We start from the raw sequence: 12,051 nt of genomic DNA, 5'->3' as shown, positions 1-12,051 counted from the left end.
CGCAAGCCAACGGACAAGTTGAGGCAATCAACAAGGTCCTGAAGCGTATGTTGCAAAGGATGATTGGGGTTCATAAAAGAAGGTGGCACCTAATCCTGTACTCAGCCTTGTGGGCTTACCGAACGTCGGTAAAGAACGCAACCGGGTTCACACCTTTTCAACTGGTGTATGGCCTGGAAGCAGTCTTACCAATCCAGTGCGAAATTTCGTCGCTTAAACTCGCAATCGATCTTCTCCCCGGAACTTCAGAAGAAGAGGCTCGTTTCTTGGAACTAATCCAACTGGATGAAACCCATCGTGATGCCGCTTTGGCTAACGAAGCTCATAAGAAACAAGTCAAGGCTTAGTTCGACAAAAATGTCAAACCCCGTGTCTTCTCAGAAGGTGATTTGGTCTTGCTTTATGACCAAGAATCCGATAAATTGGGAGTAGGTAAATTCAAGTCCTCATGGATGGGCCCCTATATTGTTAAAAGGGTGTTAGCAAAAGGAGCCTACGAGTTAATGGATTACGATGGAATTCCACTGGCGCAGCCCCGCAACGGGTTGTACCTCAAGCGTTACTATGCTTAAATAGTAACCTGCATGTTTTTGTTGTATTTTGTTTTTGCTAAAGTGTTTGTCCTGGTCGAGTGATCCACCTTTTCATTTATTGCAGATGTCGAACCTTCTGGAGACATGTGTTGGATATGCCGACGGAGCGAGTCGTAGTTCGCGGAACTTATCTTCCGCAGCCTGGGCCATTTTTGATCCAAGCGGCGAGTTAGTAAGTTTCAGAGGTGTATGTATTGGGCAATCAACGAATAACATCGCTGAGTATAGCGCGTTGATAGAACTACTCTCTGATGCCATCACACGTGGCATACGCCGACTAATTGTCAGGCTAGACTCACAGCTCGTAATACTACAACTCAATGGTATATATTTTGTTCGCAATCCAGCTATTTATCGCATGTTCCTAAGGGTTAAGATCTTGGAAAGACGATTTGATTCAATTCAATATCAACATATTTCAAGAAACTTAAACACATTAACTGACTCATTAGTGAACTATGTGTTAGATAGACATTTACAACATTTATAAAAAAGGACACATCATCAAAGATTGTACATATGGATCACATAAATCAACCAGGATAAAACCCGAAAATCAAAATACATATAAGCTGTTTATATAAGTTCATACATAATGTTCTGTAACCAAGACAAAATTGGTCATATGACCTAAAAACTCAAAAAGCTGCTAGGGGGCACCCTAGCCTAGTGGTGCTCATGATAGTACGTCACGGCCTGTGCAATCATGCGCAAGAGACGAGTCCATCGTCTAGGCACGCCGATAGTATGCCGCTGCAGCTGTAAAGGTAACTCGTCAATCTGTACATCCGGAAGACCGCGAGTAAGGCTCTCAACCTGCTCCTGCACAGCTGTAAGCGTCTCGGTATCGTCAAGATCGCGAATAACAACTCTCCTAGTAGGCTCCACTGCCGGGGCAGCAACTGGCGATCTCGGACGAACTGCTGGACGAACGGGACCAATATCTGCATACACCCAAGAGTACAATTAAAAGTCTTGATAGAATAAAGCACAGCAACATTATGAATAAGAACAGTAAACAGTAATATGGTCAAGGAGTTTACCAATAGCACCCCACTGTTCGCCATCCGGTAGCACCAAATCCGGATCACCTCGGAAATCCATACCCACATATGGATACTCGGAAAACGCCATCTCCTGGCGCTCGAACCACCTAAAGAAGGCCTCGGTAAAAGTAATCTGAGGTTGACCAGCATGCCTAGACATATGGTCGACCCACCTCTGCATGCGTGGCTCGGTCGGAGAAGGCAAGTCGAGTATGATGTACTGAGGCTGCATCAGTGGGATTTTCTCCAAGGTGAAGGCAGTCAGAATAGAACCAAATCCAAAGTTCTTCAGCTTCCCGTCCTTTACCTTGGTCAATTGACTTTTCATCTGAACAAGTACTGCATCACACCAGTTGAATACTTTTGGTTGGAGACACTCCAAGGCGTGTTGCATATAAGATCTGTTGGCAACATGTAGAGCTGCGCTACCGGCCATCCTACCAATAGTGAACAGAATGGACCTGAGAGCCCGATCAGTAATCTCACGGATAACAATCTTGTCGTCTCTGCTCATCTGAGAACCTTCCCTGCAATACTGGCGGACATAATCTCTGGTGGAATCAGTCCCCCGGGCCGTACCTGACAAGGAAATGGGGGCACCTCGCCTTGACAGTCCAGTCAAGAAGTACATGTCCTCTATGGTCAAGGGGATGGCCTTTCCCCTAATCTGGAACACTTGGTTAACAGGATCCCAAGCATCAAGCATGTACTGCAGCAAAGAAATCTGTGCTCTCATACTAGAGATACGGAAGAACTTCAGCAGGCCACAGTTCCGCAACGCGTTCACCGTGACAGGGTCATGGAGGGCAATCATGTCCTCCTCTTCATGTTCTCGTTCTCGCCATGTAAGGGACATTTTGTTCAGAGTTCCCTGCAAAGCAAACAAGAGAAGGAGTAAGTTCCTGATTTTGATGAAAAACTGGCGAAAAAATCATCAAAAAATGACCTTAAAAACTCAATTTTTGAGCCCAGCGCAGGTAGAGAGTCTCCCACTTGCGCTGAGGGTCAGGCTGCCTTAAGGCAGCTTGACCTTCAGCGCAGGTTTCGAAAGGGGAACCTGCGCTGATCCTAGGGCGCCCTGGCAAAACCCCAGGGGCTCAGAAATACTGGAAAACAGGCATGAAACAGGAAAAGGAAACCATGAAAAGAAAGAGCTAGGGTTTAGCTCCTACCTGGTCCAGACAGTGCCGAAAATCGTCCGCAGAATCTCCCGGAATCAACTGGTGAAAATCAAGGGGGAAGAGGCACCTCCAAAGCTCCAACAAACCAAATGCGAATGAAATGGTAAATGAGAGGTAAAAACACCTTTTAATGGCTTTTTACACAGTTTAAAGTGAAATATTAGGGTTATAATCTCATTTTCATGCAAATATTATTCATTTCTAACAAAGTTTGTTGCAGCAATTGAAAAAGCAGTACTATATTTGAAAAGAGAAAAGCTAGTAATGGTAAAAAATCAAAATTTGACCATATAATCGAGCAGTTTTACCGCGGAATTTATGCTCGTTAAAAAATAGAAAAGCGAGATCCGAGCAGTTTTAGCACATAGTTCATGCTCGTTAAAAAATAAACATAAGATTGAGCAGTGTTTTGGCGCATTCAAGCTCTCTAAAAAATGAACCCAGTACTGGTAAATAACCATTGTGATCGTAAATTTATTAGCCATAAAAAGCCTTGGTCGTGTTTGCACCCACCACCTCCATTCCATTTGGCCAATCGTTCACCTCCATATGATTGTTTACCTATTTTGAGGAACAGCCGCGAAGAGTGATTTCACCTAGCCATCCTTGTGACACTACCGTGATTGGAAAATTCCAACCTGTACCTGGAATCTGCTGCTATCCCTGTTTATCACTCGTTCCTCAAAAGACGAGTCTTCTTTGAGCTCTTTTCATCTGACTCGTAAAATATCAAAAGTTTGCCGAGTTTTGGCCTTCCAGCTCGTTAAAGTGACCGGAAGAGCTATCCCTCCTCTAGATTTTAATCTTTTTGGACCTGAGGGATTATTACACAAAAAGGTCGAGCGCTTGTTTTATTCGGCTCGTTAAAGTAATCGAAAACTCATCCCTTCTGTATTGTTTTATACTTTTTCGAACTTAAGGGATTAGATGACGAAAAAGGAATTTTGGAGTTAACTTTCTGTACCTTTTCAGACTCTCTAAAATTGAAAAGGACCGAGTTTTCCTTGTCGTTAGACTCGTTAAAATGATTAAATAGCGACAAACTTGTCTTTAGACGAGAACGAGTTTCCCTATCGCTAAGCTCATTAAAACATAGCGATGGGCTTGCCTGAAGGGCAGGTTATAGAACAAGCATATGTTATCCTCCTCAAGCTTGAAAAAAATAAAGAGGTACTGGTCAGAAATGACTGGGGAAAAATTGGGAGAACCTCAAAGCTTTAATGGTAGCAAGTCGCTCTTGAACATGACACTTTGTCCTCCGTATCACATCGGGTTGGGTTGTTTCATTCACCGGTCTCATCACCATGGTCCTCGCCAAACCATCCACATTTGGGGTAATGCTACCAATCCATCACATCAGTGTCGTTATATGTTCAAGAGATGTTGTTCAGAAAGAGTCAACCGTGTCCCATCCGCTGCCATACATTATCCTTCATCCACCCATGATCGCCACCCTGAATCATATTTCACAGATTGTTTTCACCTCCACTAAAATCATTAGCTCCGTTCCGTGTCACTGATGTGGGATTCATTAAGGCCCTCCTTTGACGGATCGCTTCTTGTCGACTTCAGCTCATTATCCAAGAAGTTGATCTAGGGACAAACCCCCCAGTACTTTGAAGCTTGCATGCCTCAATGGCAAGTTTCTCACTTCCGGCGACAGGTATACATTAATGACCTTCGACCAGAAGATTTTGCGTGGTGTTCGACGCCAAGTCCTTTATTCACACCACGTGAATTGTACTGCAGTACCTTGAGGGTCATTGTCATTATTGGTGATCCCTCTCGCGCTTGTTAACGGTTTACATTATCGAGCGGTAATCAAGCGATGTCTTTCCATGTTCGACTTCAACGCAATTCTCACATGGATCGACTTGTACTTAGAGTGAAGATCGAACGAGTTTGAAGACCCCGGATCTAGTTTCATCCATCCGGGCTGCGATATATATTCAGGAAATATAAAGACATTTGATATGTACATCATTGCAGCAGATGATCATCCTACTCAAAGGATGATAATTTCAGCAGAGAATTATCAGTCTACCATCAGACGATCGTCTGTTCTATGTACCAAAATGAATTTATAAAGCTAAGCATGGGAATGCCCGCCTCAGCTAGATCATGAAAGCAGAATGAAAAATAATGTATTGTATTGTATTTTATTACAAGGCACCTCTCAGCGATTGAATGAACTTCGGATCCTCCAGATAAAGCATTTCACCCGATAAACGACCTCATACTTTAGGGGGCAATTGTTATAGACATTTTTGTGCCTTACAGCATGAAGCATGAAATGTCAATAATCTAAGGGATCCAAAGTCCCTAAACATGTTGTTCCTACCCCTAGAGGAACAAGGTCAGCAAACCACAGCACTAAATATCAGTTCTCCACCTGAAAACACTCAAAAACAAGCTAGTTCTGGATCATGTCAACTGCTCCACTGAGCATCTGCGCTGAATGTCAACTGCTCCACTCTGTACCTGCGTTGAATGTCAAATCTAATGAAGGCTACCTGCGCTGGGCGAGATTGGCCAAGTGGCACAGTCATTCTGCAAAGTGTCAAATGCCCAGGAAGCTTCCAAAATGACACTTGGATCAGGGAATTCGCCTTGTGATGAGTAAGAGGATCTAGATCTCCAAGTGGAAGCAAGAAACTCCAAGTGGACTCAAGAACTGAAGAATAACTGAAGTGGGAGAGGACACTAGTCAGCTTCATGCCAAGCTCAAGCTGACTCATCCTTTCTCCAAAACTCCTATATATAGAGCTCTCTCATGAGGTCTAGGGAGGTTGGAATCTTGTGAATGTAAGGAAGTGTTGTTGGTTTGAGTATAGAACTATTGGGTGATTGCTTTGAAGGAGGTGAAGAGGAGATTTCTTTCTGCTGGGAGGTGTTGCTGGATTGGGCCTCTTATGGTTGTAACACTCTCAGAACTTTACTTCTTCCATTAATAAAGCATTTGAGGTTCTTCTATATGCATGTGTCTTTGTGGCGTATTGATGCTTGTATATTTGATTTATTCTAATCCTTGAATCAATTATGGATGTATGCTTCTTGTAGTTTCCTTTTCTTGTGCTTTTGCAGGATCTTTGTGTAGCTGGGCCAGTGAAAGAGCAAGGAGCTGGGAGCAAGCAGCAAAGAGGGAAGATTGGATCAATCATTAGCGGAAGACAACGGTTAGTGGATCTCTTTCTCCCCTCTCTTACATCTCATAAAGAAGTAATCTTGAATAGCTTTGCATTCGGTTGTTGCTGAGGTACTATCACCCTTAGAGTGGGATAGGGTCATTCTGTATTGGATACTTTTCCCAACAACACTACCCCCTCCTATAACTGTGGGGTTGCTTCCTTGCCTTCTTTCTACCCCTATTGTCCTTCATGTAGATCTTTCTGTCTTTCATGTAACACTATTTGGGGATCTTGTAGCATGCCCTTTCCTTTCCGTTGGAGGGTCACAGGTTCCTTGGTCTGCATAAATGATGTTGACCTGGTGACAGGATTCCTGACATAGGTGATGGTAGCCTTTGGGGTTGCTTGCAGTGATGTACCTTCCTCAACCTTCATTCCCAAGGACCCTAGCTCCTCTTGCTTGTTTGGAGATTATTCAATTATGATGGGTGTTTTTGTAAGTGTTTGTGGCTTCCCTTGTTTGATCCTGGTGCTCCTTATTTTTCTAAAATAAAGGGGAGTATGCCTCTACCTTTTCCTCTTAGACTTGAAGGGTGTGCTCAAGGCAGCTACAGAAACAGCTACCTCCTTTGGAGATATCCCCCCTTCTGCGTATTTTTCTCAGTGTTGGTCTCTACCTTCTACTCATCCTCTTCTTCTTCTTCTACTTCTTCTTCTTCCTTTTCTTCTTCTTCTTCTTCATCTCCTTCCTCTTCCTCTTCTTCCTCTTCAGCACTAGAGGTAGGGGTCCCACCATGTTCAAGGGCTCGAGCTTCAAGGAAGGCTTCTCTGTCCATGTCCCTAAATGTGGACCAGAGAACAAGAATTCTCAATTGGCTTAAGGCATCTTCCACTATTAGCTTGATGAGACCATGGTGTGCTAACTGTTGGTGCTTCCCTTCTTTCACCTTCTCACTCATGTCTATAATGGATTATAAAAGGAAATAAGGCACACTGAGCCTCTAGTTTATGGGTACTCTGTCTCTAAACATTAATTCATGGAAGAGTCTGAATTGGTAGCCATAGACTACACTTAGTCTCCCTTCACAACAAATGTACTTAAGGATGTGGTGGCTCACCTCATCTTAGGGATAGGGAAGGCTCTCCCTTCTGAACCCATTTTTTTCTTCAAATGGTTGTTCATCATTTAGGAATAATTTTTTCTTAGAAAAAGTGTTGCTAGCCTTGTCCTCTCTTCTCCATTGTATCCCTAGAACAAGTGTGGTTAATCTGTTGATCACATCAGGGTGATTGTAATGGAAAACCCTCTCACCATAGTGGTGGCACTTGTTCTTGCTTGAGGGTTTAGTGCCATGGAAAAATCATAGGCTATATCATCATTGTATCCCTTAAGCAACTCAAAGAAGCCTAACGAGTGATTCCTCCTAAATATATCTACCACAAGGGAATGAAGGTGAATCCTTGATTTATCTATGGGTTTTATTCTATTGAATCCCCCTCCTATTTCTCTTCTTTGGTTATAGCTAAATGCAGGAGGTTTTGTAGGTGAGCTTCAGTATGGGTTCCAGGGTGGCTGAGAGCTTAAAATTTTTAGTGGATGTCTATAATTGATACTGTTGGCTTATATGGGCCTGACCCAGGTTTGGAAGAGTTATCTAGCCAAACAAATCCCGCAGCTACCGACCCTTTTGACAAAAGCCCGCAAAGCACGAACTGAGGTCTCACCTGAGGTAGTAGGGGAGGGTGCTGGAACCAGGTTTCCGCACCCTAGGGATGTATTGGTGTGGTCTGGGAGGTTCGCGCACTGGTTTACAGCTCCGCATTGTACGCACCGATCTAGAGTGATTATATTTTTCTTATTATTGCATTGTTCTATTTTTATGATTCAGAGCTATTCAATAGGGTCTTTACACAAACAGTTAACCAACATAATCAATTCGCACACAAAATGAACCCAGATTCACATACACTTATCACATTTACATTAACCAGATATAGAAAGGTAAACCATAAAGACAGATGAGCGATAACACAGAATTTACAGAAGCAAACTTATCTTTATTATTATTCTCCACCAATACATCCAGATCTACCCTGCGCACTCAGCTGCAGGGGTCTACGCACACAGCTGCGGACTTTCCAGGCCTCTGCACACACAGCTGCAGAGCCTCTACCTACTACCCACCCCTTGACTCGGACTTACAGACGCTTTCAGACTATCTTCTTCAAGAACCCATTACATTTCATTCCTCAAAAGAACTACCTTTCCCTCATAGAGTTGCGCTCTATTTATACCCTTCCCTGGCCTGCGATCCTTGCACGGGCCGACTCTATTTACATTAATTTTTATTATTTTCGGGCGGACTACCCTTTGACTCAATCTATTACGCTTCGTGCTCTGCATACTTCGGAGTTTTTACAATATTTTAATCCTACTTCTTGGGCTTTCTGCCCCAAAACCGTTATGTGGGACCTCCGCTACCCAACAGTCCCCCAACACAATCATCGTGACTCGTCCTGAGTCACTCGTTGGCACAGCTAGACGCTCTGCCTTGGCTTCGTGGTTTGCCTCCCTCTGAGTGGTGCTCATCGTCCTGCTACTCCTTCCTTGTCTTCTGCAATGCTTCAGCCATCTTCTACTTCAGTGTTTCTACCACATCCCGCAACCGATAATGCTCATTCTGCTCTGCTCGGTTAACACAGAACACCCCCTCCAAGGATTCTAGCGCGAGCAGGGGAGCCGCCTCCTAGTACCACCGCAGCTTCTTCCAACCTTCATACCTGCCCTTCGCACCATCCGCTGCAGCTTGTGTTGCAATTTTGCAAGACCCTGGCTGTTGTCCACAAGATCCCAATCCTCGAGGGACATCAGAGACGACTTATTAACTACATATCTACCTGTGGTCGCCATCTGTTCATCCTTTCGTTGTTCTATTGTAGTGCACCGACCTGCCCCTGGGTGAGGCAACGACCTCCGGACCAATTCTGCTTTGTGTTCCCTCTTTTCTGGTACATCTCCTACTGGTGATGCTGCAGCCTATGGGATGCCTGCAGCTGTCACCCGCATACTCCTTAGAGAGTCCTGCCTCTCTATCAGCCAGATTACTACCTTCGGGCGCATACCTTGTGCATAGATAATGAACAACTCCATCTGTGTTTCTGAAACGTAGGCCACCCAGTGGACTCCCCTCGGTACTTTATAAGTCATGGGAAATTCAAATGTAGTGATTGTCGCTCGTTCCCATTCATGTAACCTTCCCGTGTGGAATCTATAGCCGTTCGTTCCATATCTGACTCGTACTGTTTCTCTTAATTGCCCGCCACCCACTCCCTTTTGTCGTGATGCAGCCATCTTGTCATATCTAACGGTCATCATTCCTTTTATCAGCGTGTCCGCATGAGCCTTCTCGTGCGACCGCGACCCTTGCGTATGGTCAAATGTACACGTACCATAGTACTCACACATCCGTCCCCCAGGCTGCTTTATCGTCCCCCGCTCTCTTGCAACTGGGTGGAGTGGTGAGACTATCTTCTGAACGGTTAGTCAGGTGGTTGGCCCACCCATGTAGAGCTTGAGGTGACTGCCATTCACTCTTCCTAAGAAGGGGTCTCCATTGAGTTTAGCCAGCTGAACCGTGCCCCCATCAGTGACTTCTTTGATGACATAGGGTCCCAACCAGTGCATGCGGAGTTTTCCCAGGAATTTTTCAAACTTACTGTCATAAAGCAATACTAGATCATTCTCTTTAAAGGTTCACACCTTGATATGGCGATCGTTCCATGCTTTCTCACGCTATTTTTGTACCTACTGATGGAATCCAGCCAAAAATCATTCCTCCTCCAATTCTTCTAGTTGTGTGAGCCGCTCTTCCAGGGCCCCACAGTCTGCCATACCTGTGATCGCTGCGATCTGCAGACTAGGCACAATATATTCCATAGGCATAACAACCTCCTTGCCATAAACTAATCGAAACGGTGTCTAGCCTGTCAGCTTCTTGCATGTAGTTCTGTATGCCCATAGCACGGCAGGAATGCGCAAATCCCAGTCATTTTGTCGCACATTGCAGACCTTTGTCAGCGTAGTCTCTAGAATTTTGTTGAATTCCTCAATGGTCCCATTTGCTTGTGGATGGTAGGGCATGCTCTGTTGGTGATAGATCTGGAATTCCTCAGTGAGTGCGCTGATTATTTCATTCAAAAAATGTGTTCCCTTATCACTCATGATAATTTTGGGGCAGTCGAACCTGGTCAGTACGTTTTCGAACAAGAATTTAGCTGCTGTCACAACCGTGCAATCTTTAACCGGCTGTGCCTCAGCCCATTGAGTAAAATATTCAGTCACAGTGATGATATAGCACGCGCTCGTATTTCCTCACGGTTCGATAGGCTTGACGAAGTCGATCGCCCATTTCTCAAATGGTTGTAGTGTTATCTGTGGCTGAAGTGGCATTTCATCCCTTCGCGACAGTTTGCCCGTCCATTGACATGCATCGCAGGCCCGACAATATGCTTTCGAATCTTGATGTAGAGTAGGCCACCATAATCCGGCGTGAAGAATCTTCTGGGCTATAGCTCGGCCCGCATAATGTCTGCCAGCAACCCCTCCATGTGCTTTGGCCAAGATCTGTTCACGCTCGAATTCCAGTACATATCGACGCAATATTTCGTCATTGCCCATCTTGTAAAGGTGACCTGCAATTACGGTAAAATCTACTGCGCGTATTACTAATTCCTTCTTTTGCTGGATAAAATACCCTTGTGGCGCAGTGCCCGTAGTTAAAAAGTGGATAATATCTTCAAAGTGGCCATCTGCAATGTGCACGGCATATAACTGGGTGTCCGGGAGTCCCTCTTCTAGATTTTTTGGTTCTTCGCTGGTCTCAATTCGGGATAGATGATCCGGACCTGCATTCAGGCATCCTGGCTTTACAACAACCTGAAAATCATATTCTTGAAATAACAACAACCATCGACAAATGTGCCCCCCCCGACACAGGCTTATTCACTAGGTACTTGAGCACAAAGTGATCTGTGTACATCTTAAAATTTCCTCCGAGCAGATAGTGACGGAAATTTTGGAGCGTGTATACCATCGCTAATCCCTCTCGCTCAGTAGTAGAGTAATTCTTCTCTACTTTGGACAACCTGCGACTTGCGAATGCAATCGGATGGTCCAATCCCTTTGCTCCTGGTTGAGTGAGTACCACTCCCAGCGTGATACAAGACGCGTCCACATGCACATGAAACTCAACGTCCCATTTTGGAAAGACCAATATAGGGGTTGAAGCCATTTTCTCCTTAAGCGTCTCTAGGCTTCTGTTGCACTCCTCATTCCAGCAATAAGTAGCATCCTTTTTCAGCAATTGCTCCATCGGAGCCGTAATCTGGGCGTAGCTTTTGATGAACTTCCGATAGTAGCCCGTGTGTCCCAACGTAGCGCGTAGTTTCTTTACACTGTGCGGAACTTGCAGATTCAATATGATCGCAATATTTGCTGGATCCACCATGATTCCTTGTTTACAAACCACATGACCCAACAAGTTCTTGAAAGGGACGAGGAAAGTACACTTTTTTAAGTTGAGCGCAATCTGGTGTCGTCGGTAGGTATCCAACATTAATCGTAAGCTCGCGACATTTTTCTTAACCAGGCCAAATACGGTCCAATCATCCAGGTAGACTTCTAAGAATTTGTGGATAAATTCCTTGAATGTGGCTACCACAATACGGGAAAATACCGTAGGTGCATTATTCAATCCAAAGGGTATTACTGTATACTAAAAACAACCCCATTCGGTAGTGAACGTTTTCTTGCTCTGATCCTCTGGCACGATCTTGATCTGATGGTACCCGAAGAACCTATCTGTGAAGGAGTATGCTTCCTACCCGCCCACATTTTTTAGTACCTCATCTCTAAAGGGTGTTGGAAATGGATCATTAACACAAGCATCATTGAGCTTTCACAAATCCACACAAATGTGGATCTCCCCCTTCTGTTTCTTCTCCTATACAACCATAGGGCTAACCCAATCAGACTCCTCGACTGGTTCAATAATTCCTGTTGCCAACATCTTATCCAATTCTTCACAGACCTTCGCTTTGTATT

General features: G+C 44.5%; 1 protein-coding gene across 1 annotated transcript; it reads right to left on the bottom strand.

Annotated features, from left to right (window-relative positions):
• Positions 1 to 9,927: 9,927 nt before the first annotated feature.
• On the bottom strand, positions 9,928 to 11,455 carry LOC149162743 (uncharacterized). Its single transcript, XM_089435274.1, has 3 exons — positions 11,219 to 11,455; positions 10,487 to 10,884; positions 9,928 to 10,129 (listed from the first exon to the last, which is right to left on the bottom strand). Exons 1-3 carry the CDS (start codon positions 11,453 to 11,455, stop codon positions 9,928 to 9,930), a joined length of 837 nt encoding a protein of 278 aa, XP_089291400.1.
• Between the last annotated feature and the right edge of the window lie 596 nt (positions 11,456 to 12,051).

This window comes from Pinus tabuliformis, chromosome 5_2 (genome assembly GCF_031772625.1).
Source record: "Pinus tabuliformis cultivar Carrire ecotype Pingquan chromosome 5_2, CPIR1, whole genome shotgun sequence".
NCBI classification, from domain to species: domain Eukaryota; kingdom Viridiplantae; phylum Streptophyta; class Pinopsida; order Pinales; family Pinaceae; genus Pinus; species Pinus tabuliformis.
The sequence above is the reverse complement of the archived record's forward strand: the minus strand, read 5'-3'. Positions and strand labels throughout refer to the sequence as shown.